The 19,404-nt window shown below is 53.2% G+C and overlaps 1 protein-coding gene across 5 annotated transcripts in view; it reads right to left on the reverse strand.

The window, feature by feature from the left end:
• ANKRD11 (ankyrin repeat domain containing 11) overlaps nucleotides 1-19,404 on the reverse strand; it is a 161,075-nt gene that overhangs the window by 26,921 nt on the left and 114,750 nt on the right. For 2 of the 5 annotated variants that reach the window (XM_075511103.1, XM_075511104.1), the window contains 2 exons: nucleotides 14,480-14,624; nucleotides 5,302-5,440 (listed from right to left, as the gene is read on the reverse strand). In XM_075511103.1, the coding sequence (XP_075367218.1) occupies nucleotides 5,302-5,440; nucleotides 14,480-14,566 (226 nt within the window). In that variant the 5' untranslated portion in view covers nucleotides 14,567-14,624. Of the gene's footprint in view, nucleotides 1-5,301; nucleotides 5,441-12,314; nucleotides 12,572-14,479; nucleotides 14,625-15,531; nucleotides 15,552-19,404 lie in introns of those variants that run through there. The other 3 variants (XM_075511105.1, XM_075511102.1, XM_075511106.1) reach the window with 3 other exon arrangements.

Genomic DNA, 19,404 nt, shown 5'->3' on the forward strand with positions numbered 1-19,404 from the left:
CAGAATTAACTCACAGTGCTCGGAGATTTGTATTAAGTCCTAACTCTCCCCAACGATGACTAAAGGCCTGGAAACCACAGCTCCGCCTCGAGCCAAGGGACTCAAGTGACAGCCTTACATCAAGCTAAAGAAACTGCCCGCAGCACGAGTGGATATAATGAATTTTGCACTCTGGACTGCGCATTTCACAGCTGACCTTCGAGCAGCGTTACCTGATCCGGTATGCACGACACAGAGCAGTAAAAAACCTGCCCGTGCGAAGCCACCGTGCTGCCGTCCGCTCTGCAGCCTGTGCGGGAGGCGGGGAGCGCCGGGCCCTGCGCCGGCAGTCTGGTGCCATTGAGTCAGCCCATGACTCAGCCGCGGCTCAGCGCCGCAGGCACCAGCACCGGGAGGAGCGCCGCTGCGTCCCGCTCTGCGCCAGCCGCCCGTGCCCACCTCTCCCGCCACCTCCCCGCAGGTGGCTTCCCAGCAGGACCGTCCCCTTCTCCCCGCCGTCTCTGCAGGATGCTCCTCTGCGTGCTTCTTAATATTACAATTTTCTAATATTTCTTTTTTTAAATGCCTAACCTCCTTTCAGCACAGCGCACAAACGAGGAGCTGCACGAAGCCTCACGAGCTGCTGAAATTGCTGGGAAAAAAGCTGGCTTTACTCGTTCGGCGGCTGCCAGGCAGCACGTAGGTTCTCGGCAATGTCTGTGGATGTGGGGAGATGCCGCACGAGTGAAAGGAGAAGGCAGGAGGAGAAGTCTCAGGCAGAGATGCTGCTCCCACAGTGCTGGATCTGTAACGTGCACAGCTTTATGCAATTTTTTTTTTCCCCTAAAGACAGTTTATTTAGTTAACTCTGAGGAACCCGAGAGCCAGAACTGTTGCTCTAGAAACCATTTTGAAGGAGATAATTTTAAAAGATTTATCACTGAACCTACTGTACCCAAACCATACGCTTTAAAACAGTGCTGGCCAGCAGCACCTCCCACAGCCCACGCCAAGCTCCCCTGCACGGGGACAAACCCCGACGGCACTGGGAGCGTTCGCTCAGACCAGGGCGCAGTAAAGGCACGCTGCGCTGGAGGTGGGTGCTGCAAATAAAAACAGATCAAGAACGAAATCGCTTCCTTGCTTGCTTTCTGAACACATCAGCACCCTGCCAGCAGCACATGCTCCTAAGCCAACTCAAGGAGTGGGCTGCAAGAGCAGGGTTAAAGGGAGAGGAGGTGAGCTGCCCCACTCCAGCATGAGCGAAGGACCGGGGCAGACCTCTGTCCCCACACACACACACCTCCCCTGGAAACAGAATCACAATCACAGAATCATATAGGTTGGAAAAGACCTTTAAGATCATCGAGTCCAACCGTAAACCTAACGCTGCCAAGCCCACCACTACACCATGTCCCTAAGCACCTCATCCAAACGGCTTTTAAATACCCCCAGGGATGGGGACTCAACCACTCCCCTGGGCAGCCTGTTCCAGTGCTTGATAACCCTTTCAGTGAAGTAAAATTTCCTAATATCCAGTCTAAACCTCCCCTGGCACAACTTGAGGCCATTTCCTCTCGTCCTATCACTTGTTACCTGGGAGAAGAGACCGACCCCACCTCTCTACAGCCTCCTTTCAGGCAGTTGTAGAGAGCGATGAGGTCTCCCCTCAGCCTCCTTTTCTCCAGGCTGAACAACCCCAGGTCCCTCAGCCGCTCCCCATCAGCCTTGTGCTCCAGACCCTTCCCCAGCTCCGTTGCCCTTCTCTGGACACGCTCCAGCCCCTCAATGTCTCTCGGAGTGAGGGGCTCAACGCTGAACACAGCATTCGAGGTGCGGCCTCACCAGTGCCGAGTACAGGGGCAAAAGGCCTGGGTGCAAATGGAAAAGCTGTCCAGGGAGGCACCGGTGCTCAGGGTAAGTGCTATGAGCACGCGAGAGGTGTAGGTTAATTTTTGCAACCTGCCAGCGAGGGGACGGTGCCATCTGTGAACACAGGAAGGCTCCGAAAAAGGCAAGAGAGACACTGTGCTAAGGAAGAGGAGCCACTGCAACAAATCAGGGCAAGGATTCATGTTATTGTTTAAATTTTAGAGGCAAAAAAAATATCCCACTACAGGCAAAAAGAGAGCTCTCCTAGCTCCCACATCCTTACAGCTGAATTCCACGTGGCTGTGGAATACCCTCACACAAACACGACAGCCTGTGTACAGCAGCCCAGGAACTGTGTGATATAAACCATCTGAGGTCAACTCTCCAGCCGGCACGGCCAACACCGGTGTTGCAATCCCACTTCTCACAAGAACTGAAATCAAAGTTTAGGAACAGAAGAAGAACAAGCAGCCTCCCCCTCCTCCGGGGACGTGGGCAAGCGGCGTTGTGCCCAGGCAGCGGGGAGGTAGCGGGGGCTGCGGGGTGGGTGTGCTGCAGCCCCTTTGTTTCAGACAAAAACCCGTCCTGCCTTGCTCAAGCGTCCACGCACGCTTGAGCCTGCGCTGCCAGATGTGTGTCATTAGGCGAGTGCCACTCCCGTTACACGTGCACGGGCTCGGGGCAGCCCTCCGTCCCCCTGTGACATGGGCAACTTCTGCGCACCTACAAACACGCCTCTACCTGCTAAAGGAAAGCCCGGCCAAGGGACAGAAGGGCCTGAAACACCCCACGGTTGCAACGGGGTGGTGCAAGAGGGGAGCAAGGTGCCAGTAAGTCTTTTCCCATCTCAAGCATCTGATTCCTGGAGTAAGAGATCTCGGAGAAGAGAAAGGCTCCTGCTAAGCATCAGTCTGCCTCTCTCTGCGTTTATCTGCAGCTCCCGCTGCTATCTCCTCCCCAGCGGCTGAGTCACTTCCTCTCTCCAGTTTCCACCAAATAGGTTGCTAGAGACTCGCCTACACCTTTCCAGCATTTGTCGAGCCCAGTTTGTCTTTAAATGCGTCTTTGAGCACAATGACCACCTCCCGGTCTCCGGCTGGCCTCCGCGCAGGCAGGGAGCTGGGCTGCTGCTGCTGCCCCTTGGCTCAGCCCTGCCGCTTGCACAGCCGCTTCCCCAGGAAGGACGAGCTCTGAAGAGGAAGGGGAAGACGTGTCTGAAGATAGTCCCAGGCCTGCTGCAAGCGGAGGGGTAACGCGGGAGCCGATGGGCAGGGGCATTCACGGGCTGCGCTGCTGCTCCTCCGCACCCTGCAGCGGCCCCAGCCTCTCCCCCCGCAGCACTCTGCTCTCCCTACTCTGCTGCTCTCTTTGTAATTTGGTTTCCTTCTCGATGCCACCAGCAGAAACATTTCTAACATCTCTACAGCCAGAAAGAGACCAGAGCCCTGTGAGAAGCGGATAACTGCTGCTGGGGGACATGGAAAGCGAGCTGGTGGAGCCCTACCGTGACATTTTAGCTGTCACGAGGGTCAGACAGCCCTGAAGCAAGTTTGGGTTTAAATTCTCAACCAAGTATTGAACGTGGCAGAAACACCCTTGACAAAAAGCAGCAGCTATGGTTCTGGCTCATCAGCTCTGCCTTGCCCCAGCCACCCCCCCTCCAAAGGTGACACCCCTGAATTTATTCGAGTGAGCCACTGCAGCTCCACGAACGGTCCCAAAGCGCTCCCACGCCGCCTGTTTGGAGAGCGAGCGAAGAGCTCCCGTGTCGGGCGGTAACCCCAGCTGCTCCCTGACGCCCAGGGGCCAGCCCTTCTCCCACAACTGCAAACCCTAATGCATTCATTCAGCGACGCGCTCGCCCATCTGCACGCCACGAACGCAGAAACGACGCTTCATCCCTGCAAAGGGCCATCAGTATGAGCTGTCAGTTAACGAAATGAATTAATGTTTTGAAACTTTCTCTCCGGAGAGGGAGTTCAGCAACTGAGAAAATTACCATTCGGCACACAGAAACCCACAGAAATGCCGGGCCAGCCCCAGGACATGCCACTGCACGTCCTCGCCTGAGAAACAGCCCCCGTGGCCGCAGTGGATGCATGACCCAGGCAGCACTCGTGACCTTTTAAAATCTGCCCTCCCAACTTCTGAACCAGAGGAGACCGGCCGACAGCTCACGCAGGCTGACGCACCACGTCCTGTGTCACACCACCTCACACGCTCACCAGAGAGTAACAGCAAATACATCTTTTTTACCATTTTTAAGCATACTCCCAACTTGTAGTCCATTTTATCTCTTTGCACAAGTTGTGATCCTTACTTGACCAGAACTATTTCCAAGTGCAGATTTCCTAGAAATGTACAGAGAGGACCTACACAAACCTCTGCCCATAAAGCCATAGCTAAGCCTCTTGCAACCAAATAGCATTCTGTTCTCCACGTCAAAGCTTTGCAACAGCTTCCCAATTGCTTTACAAAACAAACAGCCCATTCAACATCTCTGTAGCTACGTGGGGCCATGGCGCGCGAGAGCCACGTGTACCAGCCACGCTTCTGCCACGAGATGCGACCTGCCCGACCACGACACAGCCAGGCTGAAACACCCACAGCAGCACTAACGCTTCCCAGAAAGCAGGCGTGTGTTGAGGATGCATCGCTCAGTCATGCTGCAACCACCGAAGCAACCTTGACAGTTCCAACAGGGGCAAACAGGTCACCTTAATGTCCTTATGGTCCTGAGGACCACCCACACCAGCCCCAAAGAGCCAACCTAAACACCCACGCAGGCCCAGACGGCCACCTCACCGAAGTCACACCTCCAGCCCATCAGTATGACCTCCAGACAGTTTTACACGTCTTTGACAACGCCTGTGCACACACCAATTGGAAATAATTTTTCAGCTTTAAGATAGTGAAGTGCTAAAAGTTTAAAGCCCCAAAACAAGAAAACATGGCTAGAGAGGTATACATATGTATTTACATAGACATACACATATATATCGGGTTTACTTTAGGCAGATGCATGCTCATTTGTTTACTGCTTGTTGTTTTTCTTCAGTATTCAGCTTTATTCTTTTATTTTCCCCAAGTTCTTACTAGCAGGCTCAGCACTGCTTCTTGGCTTGTCTAAGCTGCAGTTCATGAACCGGACTAGTTAGAAACAGAGGAGAACGGACCGCCAGCCAAAGGAAGGGGTGCCTCCTCACAGAGCCATCTCTTGGTCCAGCTAAATATATTACTAAGAACACAAGAGCCTTAATCCACTCAGCTCCGAGTGTGTGCGTGCATACCGCAGCAGTTATCCTCTTGTCCACATGCCTCTTCCTTCAATTAAAAAATACTGGAAATGTGATAGAACACTTCAGTATGGATTGCTTGCACATTGGACACTGTGAGCTCCCCACCACCCCGACACTCACGATTCGAGGGTGGAATACGTCATTTCTGTACCTGTATCCGAGTCTTTTTGATCTCCATTTGTTCCAACAGTGAAAGGCAACTTCCGTTTGGTCGCTCGCTCTTTCACCTCTTTGCCGCCATCGCTCCGGTCCAACTTTGGAGTCTTGGTTAGAGAAACTTTATCTTTATCCTAGAAAGAGAAGAGACCAGATTAACACAAGCCTTCCCCAGACTGTGCCCACCTAACCCTCCAACGTCTGCACCAGCCTCACGCAGCACTTGTCCTCTCCTTTCTACCGTGGATTTCCAGCATTAGGGTTCAGCATCTTGCAGAAAGGAGCCTCCACCAAGCTAAAATGCTAAAATATCGCTAGAGAAGAGTGAGGCCAACCAAGGCTGCTGCGTGGTGTGAAACCTGCAACCAATTCACGTGAAAACCAAAGCCAACGCCTTGTGTGTGGCTGGGGACGTGCCCGGCTGCGAGCACAGGGGGAAGGCAGGCTGGGGTGGGGGAACCCAAGGATTTCCAAGCACAGCCACCCCTGTTGTTTGGGAAGGCTTTCCCAATCCTGAGCAGAAGTGGGATGCAGGGGAGCACGCACAGCATGCCTGGGGGACACACAAAAACCGGCATTAAAGCCCTTGGTTCAACGTGGAGAGCTGAGGGCTTCTGCTTGGGGCCTGCGGTATTTCTAGCATAAGAAAACAGCATTACTCTTTGAGCTTACGTGATAACACGTTATTCTGGAGAATATTCTGGCAGCCGATAAGTCTGCTAACATTACTGACCATTTACAGGATCAGCACCGCAGCCAAATGCACTTAGAAGGTTTGCATTGTACAGTCAGCGGAACGATTTGTACCAGAAAGGCCAGTATAGCTCTGCCTATATCCATAGGCAGCACTCTCCATCCGAGAGCAAGCAGCTCCATCTGCTCCCAGCTCTGCCCGGGCTCCCGCAATTGCCTCCATCACAGGGCAACGCGTCCAACAGCAACAACATCCAGCAGCGAAGCAGCGGTTCCAGCAGCACCAGCCCCAGCAAAGCTCGCTCTCCCCAGACCTGTGTTTTAGGGTTGATCAACTTTAAGTCCCAACTACGTGCAAACACCAGCCGAGGCGTTGCCAGTAATTAAGCTGTCCCTCTCCCATGCAGGTTTCTACCGGGATTTTAAGAGGAGAAGCTACCTTGAGAACAAACCTACCAATACTGCATAAAAGCATGGAAAGCAATGCAGATGCTGGCTGAGCATCCACTGCTTTCTCAGAGAGGCAGGGCTATGCCTGCTTTGTACCAGTCTCATTTATTCAGGTTGGTTTGGACTTTAACGGGCAGCGAGGTGAAGCAGGCAATGCTGGGTCCTGCTTGGTACGAGCAGCAGGAAGAAATTTTGAAGAAACATCCCAAGCAAGACTAAAAGCAAAGCAAAGACTCCCAAGCAAAGCTACCAAGTCTTGAGACAGGCAAGATTTTTCACATGAACAGCGAGAGCTGGTATGTAACTCCAACTTCAGGAGTTTAGTATGCTGAGAATACATACAGACTGAAGTCATGCACTTGTGTTTTTTGTATTTGAGACACAGTATTATTTTAAGCAAGGGCTTCTGGTTTGAACACTGTGCCGCTGCTCTAAAAACAAGGCCAGAACAAGCAGCTTGTGATAGATCTGATTTCAATAACCTAGCAAAACCCAGACCCTAAGCTTTAGATATAAAGTTAGATTAAATAAAAGAATCTCAATACATTAAATCATGCAAGACCATCGCTGGAAACTCAGACAAGCAAATCTAACAGAAATTCCCTTGTTTAGAGAAGCCCAGTCATGCTGTCTGCATCAGACTCAGCACCCTGGCAGGTGGCTCCTGTGCCAGCAGTCACAAGACCGCGTCGTCACTGTGTACACTGCTCCTTCCTCTTTCCGAGTTTCTGTCTGGCAACCAGACTTCACCCGCAGATTAAAGAGAAACCGTTTACTCGGACCAACGGGTTCTGTTTGCACGTCCCCTTCGGGATGGGCAGCGTGACAGCCCTGCGGCTGCACGCCTAATACTCAGCCCCTCTCACCCATGCTCCAGTGCAATGCTGAGGCCTGAAAAAACGGGTTGGGGAATCCCTTTTTTTTTGGGTAAAGCAAGCTAAACAAACCTATCTGACAGTGGCTCTCGCGGTTGGAGGGAGCCGAGGCACGTTCGGCCGCGGGCGCACAGGACTTGACGTTCAGAGCCCGAAGAAGGGCAGCCGGGCTCGAGAGCAGCTGCTGAGAGCCCTTCCTCGGCGCAGGAGTCAGCGGAGCGACGGGACAAAGTCACAACAGCCAAAACAAACACTCCAGCGTTTCATTTAAACGCTCCGGATTTAAATGCTTTTGTCTTATTTTTTCTAACGTGAACAAAAATAGTTTGCAATAACAAAAGATGCCACTTCTATTGCCAGCTGCTGTTCTGAACAGCTCAGAGGTGTGAGTAAGGCAAGGCAGCACTGATCATCTCCCCGGACTGTCTTGTTGCAAGCAGGTACGTTGGTCTGTCCTTTCCCTTCCCACTTTAACGCAAGCTCGAACAGCAACGCTACGCTCAAACCCCACTAACCCTGCATCGGTGCCGAGTGTCCGAGAGGCCGTGCCGATGCGGGGTAAAGCACCATCTTCCCCGGGTGTAACAACTGCAGAGCCACGGCCCCAGCGTTCCCCTCAAAAACTTCAACTGCACTTCAAGACAACAATCAGCCCAACAATTTCTACCCTTAAAAGTCAGGGGCTGGGACAAGAGCATAAAACCAGAGAAGCCCACGGGCGTGTCCCTTCCTCTGCTGCCCACGCCTAAGGGCACACCCGCACACACTGCATCCGAGCCGCTCCATCATCCCGCAGCCACGGGATTGGGCGCAAAGGGCCGGTGAAACCCGGCACCTCTTCCTGCTCCGAAGGTGCATTTGCACCGCTCACACCCCGCACCTGCGGCTCAGGTTTGCCAGCACCGAGTGGTGGCAGTCCTCGGTAAGAGAGGTACTTTCCAGAAGGCTCCGAGGTGGATCAGTCATAGCTGATGCTTCGAAAATGACACTTCCTTGCATCGGCCGCCGTGCTCGCTGTCTGTACTGCAATTTCCTCGCCCAGACCCTTTGAGCAGGCTGTTCCACTCAGTATTTCAGTACTAGGATACTCTCTGCAGTAGGGCAGGATGCGGCTGAGCCCCCGGCACCCCGCGGTGGGATTTCCTACACCCCCAGCATTTCTTCCAGACACCAGTTTCACATTGAGAGCTCCAACAAGAGGTCAATTGTGCTCATCACCAAAAATACAATTTTTTCATTGTTTGCTACCTTAAAATAGATTTCAGCTGGAGCAAACCCATCATGTCATGTCCTCTGCAGCCTGAAAAGCACTCTGCCTCACCGGCAACCCAGCTCCGGGCATCAGCTGGCAGCGCCACTGCTCTTGCACCCCACTTAAAAGCAAATGACGATTGGTGACAGCTTGTTTAAACCATACCTTCTCTAAAATTCCCTTAATCTTTGGACTTGGCTGCTGCGGTGAGAAAGCCCAAACCTACAGGCACAGGCGGGCTGCAGTGCCTGCAAGCCAGGTCAGTCGTCTGCCCTATTAATGCCATACAGGATCTCTGCACACTCAGGAATAAGAAAAAGTGCAGGACAGGTAAAAATGCAACTTATTCTACAAAGTTATTGCAATGTTGTTAAAGCTCTGTGTTGGAGGAGAGACAAAGAAGAGCGGAATTAGGCAAAAAACCATCCCAGGCAAGACGGCGAGCCCAGCATGGAAATGGAAACGGCTGTATGAATCCCAGCGTCGGGCACGCTCGGGCAATGCTTCGTTTGCATTCGCGCTAGCGCTGGGAGCTGCTAGTCCAGTAAGTTCAGCAAAATTAAATATCAAGGAACGAAGGAAGTGGCAGCAGTCCTGGCACTGCTTTGAAGATTAATTTGTAGCACAACGATAACCTTTTATACTAATTGGAGCAAGGAAGATCCAAACTTTGCTCCCCCCGGAAAGCAGCGACCTGCTGAGGATGCCTGCAGCAGTTGCAGTGAAACCACCACAGAGAAATTAAGGCAGCTTGGAGAGCCATATTCCTGCAAATAACATGCGTTTTCATTTTCTCATTTTAAGCTTTACTTCCCTAATTATTTCCAATTTTGTAATGAAGAATGTCGTCCTTTTCTCGAGTAAAAGCTGTTTTCATTTTTAGGTCATCTCACATTTAAAGTAAGCTCAGACTCATCTGAAAGGTACAAGAATCAGGTTTCACAAAAGGAACAAATCCAAATTAATCGACGTTGCAGAGGAACTTTTATGAAAATCCGTGCGTAAGGCAGGCTTGGGGCTCTCAAAGGCCGGGCGAGCTCTTGCTGAGGGTGAGAGGGAGTTTGGGGAATGGGGGTACTGTCACGAGCTCAGCAACAGAAACAAGTTCCCCTTCGTAGGTGTTAATAAAAGCTGCTTTGGCAAAGGGCAGACAGCAGACCATGACTTCAGGAAAAATCCCCTACTGTCACGCTATGCTATTAGTAAGATTTACTATATGAATAACTGAACCCACCTCGACTTACACTTGCTACAGTTAAACGATGCATCAGAAGTTGCTATCAGCCGTCACGGTTTGGAGCACAAACCGATCACGAACCGGTCCCCAGAAGCTAGGACGATATAAGCCGCACCTGCAGCCTACGGACTGGAAGTGCTTAACAGCGTCTGTGCTGACTTCTCTTTACGACAAGGATCTCTAATCAGCAAGAGAAACTGATATCAATCTGCTCGGGTCATTAATGACATATTCAAATAAAAGCCGCTTTTCACCCTCACGCAGAACTCCAGCTAGGCCAGCTTACTGCCCAAACGTAGGTTCTCAGAGCAAAACCGAACACGTAGTTCTTTTAGATGCAAAATTCTGCAAGGTAGAGCCACATACAAACCCATGCAAAGAAATCTGTATTTCCAGCAGAGAAGCTGAGCGCGTCTCTAGCTTGCTTTACAGGATGGGCCGTGCATCCGCAGCCTGCTCCTCCCCTCCGTCCGTACGAGCTGCACGCAGCAGGGCTGCGCTGTCGGTGCCCACACACAAACTCTGAACCGCTGCCTCTGCCCGCCCGCCGAGAGCTGCGCCGGAGCCGTGCCTTCACTTCAACACCGACAAAACCTGACTCACGTCCCAGCCGCTTATGCAAAGACTTGCATTACCAGCGATGGAAATCCCCAAAGCCCTTTGTTCTCCAAAATGAGTTGAAAGTATTTCAGGTTGCAACGCTAATAAGAAGTAAGCAGTAACAAACGAAACCAGCGCTGGTAGCTCGGGAGGAGAGAAGGCCAGAAGGACCAAGGGCTCCAACACCCGTGCCCCTGGGCGATGCCCCACGCCAAGCTGACACACCAAACTCCTGCCGTGGGCAAAACAACCCACGCTGCAAAGAGCAAATGCTGCGAGAGCGGGAGTTTCCCTGCGCTAACACAGACAGCGGCGTGTCGTTTCCTGAACAGGTCTCTGCCGGGGGGTGGGGAGAGAAGGGGCAGGAGAAGGGTTCGCACCCTGCGTTACAAAAAGGGAGGGACACAATTGTACCCGGAGAGCACGCTGGACGTGGTGGAAACCAAACCCCATCACCCCCTAAATCTGGGTCCCCTCTGGCCTTTCCAAAACCAGAGTATAACACACACACACACACGAATGCAGAGTTTCAAAAACTCTGAATTTGGGTCACGATCAATGCTGCAACTAAACGTTACAGAGACAACTGGAACTGAAGCCCCATTCCTGCGTGCCTCGGGCCGTCAGTGAGGTTTGTAAGAAATACTACCCTGCGATGACTACGGGCAGCAGTATCGAAGTCACCCAGCGCTCCTGCACGTTTCACGTCCCGGCGGGTGGCTCCGCGCTGGATGCACAGCCCGGCACTCGTTCATACGGCGCAGGAAAGCCCTAACAGTCCAACAGGCTTCAAGAAGAATTGAGAAATCAGGACTACGTTCCCTTTTCTGGAACTGGGAGAAGAGAGAGGAGAGAAAGCAAAAGGTTTTTTGAAGGGCAGGAAAAATAATGACATAGGAGCAAAATGTATTCATGCTACTAAAATTATTATGGATAAAAAGTGTAGTAGTGTTCCCCCTTCACTCCTGTGGAAACCAACTGAGTTTGATCCCGTATGGGTATCGGCAAGGTACCGTGTCCCCCAGCGAGGTCCCCGCACTGAGAAACCACCACCCCTATCACCCGGGAAAGGGTGAGGGTGAGAAGGCTGCACCTTCAGCAGTTTCCCTAACGTCGTCTCTGCCCAGTTTGCTCAGTTAACCTCTGCTAGCTCCTACAAGCAAAAACCAGGGGTCCAGCGCCGTTCTGCTCGGTGTTCAACCACTGCAGCAAAAACGCAATACAGACAATGCAAGTGGGAGCATTTCCCCATAAAGAGACAAATCCTCTGCCGCAGCCTCTGAGCACACCGTGTAACCACGCAGCAAGCGGTCCCAGGCACATCAGGAAATGGTTTCGACAACTGATATAATTCTTGCTGCGGTGTTCTGCTCAGCCTAAGTCATGAGTAATCTGCTTCTGGTATGGGGATCTGTGGATCTACACCAGAAAGGAGAATTATTCATATATGGCCTGCATAATTTTATAAAACCCTTCAGACTGAACTCAAGCAGAAGGAGCCCCCGGGGCTGCCGAGCGCCCGCCCCGGGCAGGCTGTGCGCAGCCATATAAGGCTGGCAGGGCCCGACCGGCCGCCCCGCTGCCTCCGCTAACCCGGGAGAAACAGCTCCTCACTCAACAGCAGCAAAGCAGACGGAGCATCTAATGTTGTCGGCAACGGAGACGCAGTCTTTAAACCACTTCGCTCTCGTGGCGGCACCAGCAGAAGCGACATCTCACTAGTTAATACATGCCTCCCATGGAAGGGCACGGAGCAGAGAGCTAGGAGGAGTTCCCTCTTATAATTAGCTCCACAACTGAAAGGCAGCAGCTCAGCTCCTCTTCCACAAAGCACGAGCCCTCTGCAGAAAGGGCAGCCTCCCAGAGAGCCCCGCTGTAATGTGTTCAAGCGCAGAACTCACACGTTTCCTGCAGCACTCAGCCCGCCGCGACACCAGGACCGCTGAGCATCCTGCACCGTTACTCGCCTTCAGTGCTAGAGCTTCAGAGCCCAAACAAAGCCTGTTTAATGTTAAAACAACTGTCGATATTAAGGTCACGCTGAGAGGAAAACACTTCAGTGGCAACGCAGCTATCGCTTCGCCACGCTCGCCCTGCACGCCATCGCGGGCGGCCCCGGTGGGCGTGGGTCCCTGCATGCAGCGCGGCTCGGGCTCTGCCGCAGCCGCTCTCTGCGCTCCTAGCAAGCCTCCGCCAGCAAGCGCGCGCCAAGTCGCAGGCTCGGGCCTTTGAAAGTGTTGACAAAGGCAAGATAAATTAAAAGCAGCGGCTTGCTTGACAGGCAGGTACAACAGCATCTGGAAGGAGGAGGTCTAACGACCGAGTGCTTTTACCCTGAGTCACTGCTCCAGCTCACGCTCCAGAGTTAACTAGAAATGGGGCGATTTGCTGCACGACGTCCTTTGGCCACTGAGGCTGGATCTCAGCTCAGTTCCCGGAGGACAAGAGCCTGCAAGTTTCTTCTCCGTTAAGAAGACCAGAATTAGGTGAGCAGAAAGGCTCTTCCCCATCCTTACCCCATACCACTCTCTGCAGGTCTGCGCTGATGCCTCTGAATGGGAAGCATGAAATTATTTGTGTCCTAGTTATTTAGCCAGCAGGAGATAACTCCAGTTCCCGGCATCCCTAGCGCCGCTCAACAAACCTGCTCTGTAAATAACATGCAGCCTTTAAGCTGCCGCGAGTGGATGAAATAAAATGGGAGCTGATTCATATTATAACTGATCCTCTCCCTCCCGAAGCACCTGCGCCAACATTAAGCTTCTTACACAGCGCAGACAAAACCCCATATTTACATATCCTGCGCTGCCGGGCTCAGCCTCATTTGCCAGGGTAAACGCTGGTATCTTCCTGATGCAACAGGGCGGCTGTTTCACCTCCCAACAGCCCTGCTCCCAGTTTTTGTCCCCTCCTAGAAGCCCCGCGCCGTGCCCCAGCAAAGCGCCCGTGCAGAGGCAACGCTCCTGCTCTCGGCACGGCTCCTGAACCGGACCCGCACGGAGACACAGGAAGGGGAACGGGGCAGATGCTACCAGTGCACTTGATAAGCAAATTTCTGCCTGGGATTTTCCCACCAGTTATTTGTCATTTTCCTCGTTTTGTCAATAATAATGACCTTGCTCATAAGAGGAGTTACTGTCATCAACAGGGGTGGGATTGCAGGGGAAGGGACAGAGCAAGCGACACGGCATCGCTGCTGCTCGCAAAGCTCAGCTTCAGCTCCTGGGGCCTGGCAGAAACTCCTGGGGGAATGCTGAGAAATTGGAGCAAGGAGGTGAAAGGAAAGCGGATGATATTTGTTTCCATATCAGAATACAGTAGACGTAGCTTTTAATTTTTATTTAAAGGTAATGTGTACACAGCTTTCTGCACAACTATTTACTGGAAACTACCGATACTGAGAAAGATGAAAAAAAGCTGAATGAGAGGAGGCAGAGCTTAAGGCTGGAGCAAAATGAGAAATCTGGGAAGGAAGGAGAGAAGAAGGAACTTACTTATCTTTAAACTCAGATTTCATCTCAGTCACCTCAAGCCCAGTCAAAACCTAAGCACTTCAAATAAAACCCCAGAAGCAGTAATTTCAGCAGAGCAGCTCACACGCCGAGTCCTGGTCAGGCCACACTCAGAGCCCAGACTTCTGGGTGAAGCAAGACCAGCCAAGTCTGACACAGACACGGCATTTACAGCCGGAGGAGGAGGAGGAGGAGGAGAAACTCCTCCCTCGCACAGCACGCACTTGCGAGATCACTGCATTACTTGGTCCTTCCACAGCTTAATGCAGAAAGCCTTAAAAATACACAGTACTTGCAGAAGAGAATCTTCCGAAACATCCCCCCATTCCTCAGTCGAGTCGGGTCCATGCGTCCGCAGCACTTCCCGGGAAGTATTGCAGCTACCGAGAAATGAAGTGGACCCCATCAGCTGGCAGAGTGCCAACACACAGATTTGATTCCGGTGATAACAGCCCACGGCAACCTCCTGCCGCATGAAATACTGCCACGGCTCGAAGACGTCAGGCATAAGGGCCAGCATCCCTAAAGGAAGGCAAGTGAACCAAACACGCTACCTTTTTCCCCGTTTGTTTCTCCACCATGTCGTTGCTGAGAGAGAAATCTTCTGGCTGTGGTGTTTTAGAACACCCACCCTTGGGCATCGTTCTGCCTTCCTTACTTGATCTTCATTTATGCTGCCATCGCCTCATCATCAACCGTCTGTTTAGAGAGAGGAAAAGAGAAGTTAGACATCTCAAAAGGATCTTTCCACTGGAGGAAAAAAGGCAAGACACTTCCCATGGGGATAAACCCCCACGGAACTCTTCAACGGCAACACCAGGATAGCAGAGCACCTCCAAATGCCGCGCGCCGCAGACCAGAGCGGGCAAAACCGCTGCTGGCTTCTGCCACCTTCCGCACGGGAAGCAAGCTGGGACCTGCAGCTGCAGACACAACTTTTTTCATGTGCAAGGGAGAGCCTAAAAGGGATCATGCCCAAACAGAGAGCAATATCCCTCCTGTTCTTCGTCTACAGCATCACTTCGAGCCTACATAAAGCTTCTTGCAGCTACAGCTCTGTCCAGAGTGCAGGGACATGGGGATGGACCCTCCGGGTACATGGGGGCAGGGACAGCCCTGCTCCCCCCGTCTGGCACGCTGAATTCCCAGACACTCGCAGGACCAACACGCTCATCACTTGAATTACAAAACCGACTTATAAAACGCACTTTTGGAAGATGTTCCCATTATAAGACAAGACCAGACACCGCCAAGGGGGCACAGCGTTCCCGGAGCGGTTTGTCACAGGCTCCTCACCCTGGCACCGGCGCTGCCACCGCGCCTTGGCCTAGGTAAGACAATTTGGAGAATAACAAAGCGCTCCCTGCTCCTGCCATGTGTTGCCTGGTTACGGGGCTGAAAAGACAACTGACATCTGAAATACAGCGAAGCATGAGCTGCAACAGGGATCAGAAATACCGGCTGAAGCCAAGGCAGGCGAGGCCCTTTTAGGTGAACAAAAATATCTCCTCTCCCGAGACCAGAGGCTAAAAAGTATCCACGCAACAGTATATCTCCGAGAAGTGACCCACATCAATCCCTACAGCAAAGGTCTCGTTGTACTTACGCTGAAACGGCATAAACAGGCACCATTTGAAAACTCTTTCCCCAGCTAATTGCCACCTGACAACACTACACATTGCACCCATTAACTTCTTATAATAGCGGCCGGGTTTCTGCAGAGCTACAATTGCAGGAAATTGTCCAGGAACAAAGTCATGCAGCGCTCCATCACAAGATGGGAATTCTGTGGGCGGGGAGAGAGAAAGAAAACAGAGGAGAAGAGAGGAGCCAAACCCTCCCGCCCACTCGGGGCTGGGGGACAAAGCAGCGTGGACCTTGAACCGCGTCCCGGGCAGCACCAGGAGAGCCCAGCACCATCTCACCGGGCGCTGGGTCCCCGCACCTGCGGCAGCCGGGGCAGGACAGGGGGTTAAAGGCTGGAGGAACACTAGCGCGGTGCTTTCATCAGCCATGTATTTTAGAAGTTCCCTGGAAATCCCTTCATAATTTAAATGTTTCATTTATGCTTCAAGTGGCTTTAGGGCCCTTTGGGTTAGTTTGTGGTTTTTGGGTTTTTTTTAAAAAGTGATTCAGAGGCCCCATCCCAGCCCTGCAGCAGCACAAATTCCCAGACCAAAGCACAGGGCACAGACAGTGCTAAGACATCCCGGCACTGGCATTTTCAGCAGGAGACTGCACTTCCCAAGGCGGCTAATCCTCCACCCTAACTCCTTCACCTGGGCTACGGGAGGACAGTTACCCGTGTTTAGGAACGGAGGCATTGGGACCGGAGGCCTCTTCGTGTCCCCCTGCTCGATGCAGGGACAAGCTGCCATGCTGAGTTTTGGGACCCCCAGCCAGGAGCCCCCAGCCCTTTCCTTTTGGATGCGAGAGCAGGAAAGGATCCAAACTGGAAAAGACACAAGCAGGCCGATCAGCCTTCCTCATTGCTGCAGTTGAGAAGCAAAAACAGGGGGGAAAGCGCAGAAAATTCAGTATACCAACCCAGCATGTCCATAAAGAGAAACTGGAAAATCTTCTGTTAGAGCGAGGGAACGACTGCAGAAATCTGCGTCTCCACATTTCTGCTCTTCATCATTTGAAGGGCCTGCAGCCCAGCACAAGTGCCAAAGTTCAAGCACCACAAGGGCTGACTGAAAACAGCGCCTTAAAAAGGCAGCTCAGCCGTCCTCGGGCACGCTCGGCGCCGGCAGAGAGAGGCTGGAGCTCGCAAAACCTGAAGCCAAGAGCGAGCAGCCCTGGCCCCAGCGCTCCCACACACCCAGCCAGGGGTTCACCGGCTAACAAGCCGTCACGTTTCACAGCAGCGTGGCTCTCCCGGCGCTGGTGATGCTCCACCGAAGGCATTTGCTCCGGAGCCAGGGGTGTCCCCTCGATGTTGCACATCGACGGGGTCCCAGGCGCTGCAAGTGCTTCCTCTAGAAGCAGCTTCAGTCATTTACAGCCTCAAGAACCTCACTCTGTCAGCCATCATTAACCAGTTTGTAAAGTTTAAGGATTTTTTCCCCTCGGTTTCACCTACTGGTGCTCATTAAGGTGCAGATAAAGGAGAAACGAGCACGTGCCTGAGCACGTGCCTGGGAGGAGGCAGGAGCCCGCAGGAGCACCGGGTCAGTGGGGAGGACGCAGAGTCGGCCACCTGAACAGCTTCACTTCAATATTCACTGCAAATCTAAGAAGTGGAAATTCAGATGACGTGCCGGGCAACGGAAATTTATTTGCACTTTGCAAAGGATATTAAAAACAAGCAGCTTCACTGATGCCAGTCATGAGCGCAGGGACCAGCACGGCTGGGAGCAGGGCACGCTCCGCTCCCAACCATGAACAGCCAAAAATTAAAACCACGTCATTTCCAGCACCTCACTAAAACTGTTTCATGGCCTGCACGCTGTCAATTTATTCTCGAACAAATTCTGCCCACTCCCGATGTCTTTGTGGCCGTTTGTAACCGGGGTAGGTACCTATTCACGTGGAGCTTCGAAAACCTGTTTAACTGAGAAAAGGCCAGACGGATGCCAGATTAATTCTGCACCCCTTCTGTTCATCTAGCTGACTCATTACACTTGGAAAGCTGGCTGCCTCTCCATGTAAACAGAGCACTGGCCTGTTTAACAGCTTGGAGGGAGCATTACATTTGCACAACAATTACCAACAGCGCTCGCAGTCTTCGTTTCATTTTTAAGCACGTTTAATAAGAGTCAGAGGGGAGGTACAAATTCTCGGTTTGGAAGAGATATCTATCCCCGGCTCGTGGGAGCGACGGCGGAGCATTTCAGAGTCGCACATCTAGGGCTGCAGAATTACAATTTGGCTTCAATCCCTCCTAATCTGGGAGCTGGACAAGCCACCCCCTTTCCACGACACCCCTCTCAACCTCACCTCCCGACCAGGAGACAATCATCGCCCTTCCTATTTTGTAAACAATTAACTAAGCTCCTTGAACTAGACGATTACATGTCTGCCGCACAATAAGAAGTGGGAGACCGAGTGAGCTCAACAGAATATAATCCCTCGCACTTCTCCGGGAAAACAAAGAAGCTGTTTACCTCTGGCCGGCAGCCAGCCCCGGCTGCGCGCGCTGCCTTCCCCGAGCACGCCAGCCCCTCGGCCCGGCCGGCGGCATCCCTGGGATCCCTGCTCTCCCCTGGGAAAGCAGCTATGGGGAGCGGGAGTCTGCCCTGGGACGCGGCCAGCCTGGACACGGCAGCTCCCGCCGGTTCGGGATGGCCGGCTCCAGCCAGCGGCCCCAGGTCACGGTGGTCCCAGCCCCTGGAGTATCGCACACACGACTTTGCCTGCAGGGAGAAAGCTGGAAAAGCGGGACACGACACCCAGTCGGGTCACCCTGCGTGGCAGGGAGAAGGGCAGCCCCGCCTGGGCTGGGGGAACTCCTGGCCGCTGCCTCCCCCCATGGCAGGGTCAGGGCCCCCACGGCACCCCCGAGCACCCCAAGCACCCCCCTGGAGGGTGGAGAAACAGGACTGTCGGGAGCATGACCAGGAGCGGGGCTGGAGCTGTGCCTATCGAGGCCGGCTGGGAACGGCAGGGCTCTGCAGAGCCAGCCCCGGCCACGCACACACACACGATCCTCGCCTCACCCCTTGCTGGGGCGAGAAACCAGTCAAAAATGGTTTTTATTTCGCCCAGGGCGTGCCAAGCCAAAGCCACACACTGAGACCAAATATTTCTGTGGAGGACCTCAAAAGGCAATGGTCCCAAAAGGGATGGGAAGGGAAGGGGGGGGTCATCTGTCCCTCCGAGCTGCAGGAGGAGGAGGAGGAGGAGGAGGAGGAGGAGGAGGAGGAGGAGGAGTAGAGTACTGCTGGCTCCATGCTCGGCCCCGTCGGGCCGTCCGGGCAGCTGGGAGGCAGCACGGGACCAGTTGCACCCGTTGGCCAGGACTGAGCTCCTGGCAAAGGCGATGGGCAAATCGGGACGGGCACAGATGTACACAGCCGGAGCCCGCTCTCAGCCCCAGCCAGCCGACACCAACACCGTGCCCGACAGGAGAGGAGATTCCTCGTTAACAAACCCAACCGACCCGGTGTACGTTTAACCCCCCTGTCCCTACTGGGCACAGGGAGCAACATTCACATCTGTGACAAGAGAAAATGCAAACAACACTGAAGTCCTCACATGCTGTCAGACGGATATCCAAGGCGGAGCGATAGCTTTCCCTGGCTCTGCCTGCACCACAGGCTGCCCATCCCGTCCCGTCCCGTCCCGTCCCATCCCATCCCATCCCATCCAACCCTGCCCTCCTGCAGCTCCCCGCACAGCCTCCCTCGCCCTGCTGCGTGCAGACCAGCCAGGCTCCTGCCATCTCTATCTGAAGCCACAACAAATTAGCTCGTGCCCAAGATCTGTGCATTGGAGCCTGCCCATACCCTGCCAGCTTGGAGTAAAAAAGATCGTG

Source organism: Mycteria americana, chromosome 8 (genome assembly GCF_035582795.1).
Source record: "Mycteria americana isolate JAX WOST 10 ecotype Jacksonville Zoo and Gardens chromosome 8, USCA_MyAme_1.0, whole genome shotgun sequence".
Taxonomy (NCBI): Eukaryota; Metazoa; Chordata; class Aves; order Ciconiiformes; family Ciconiidae; genus Mycteria; species Mycteria americana.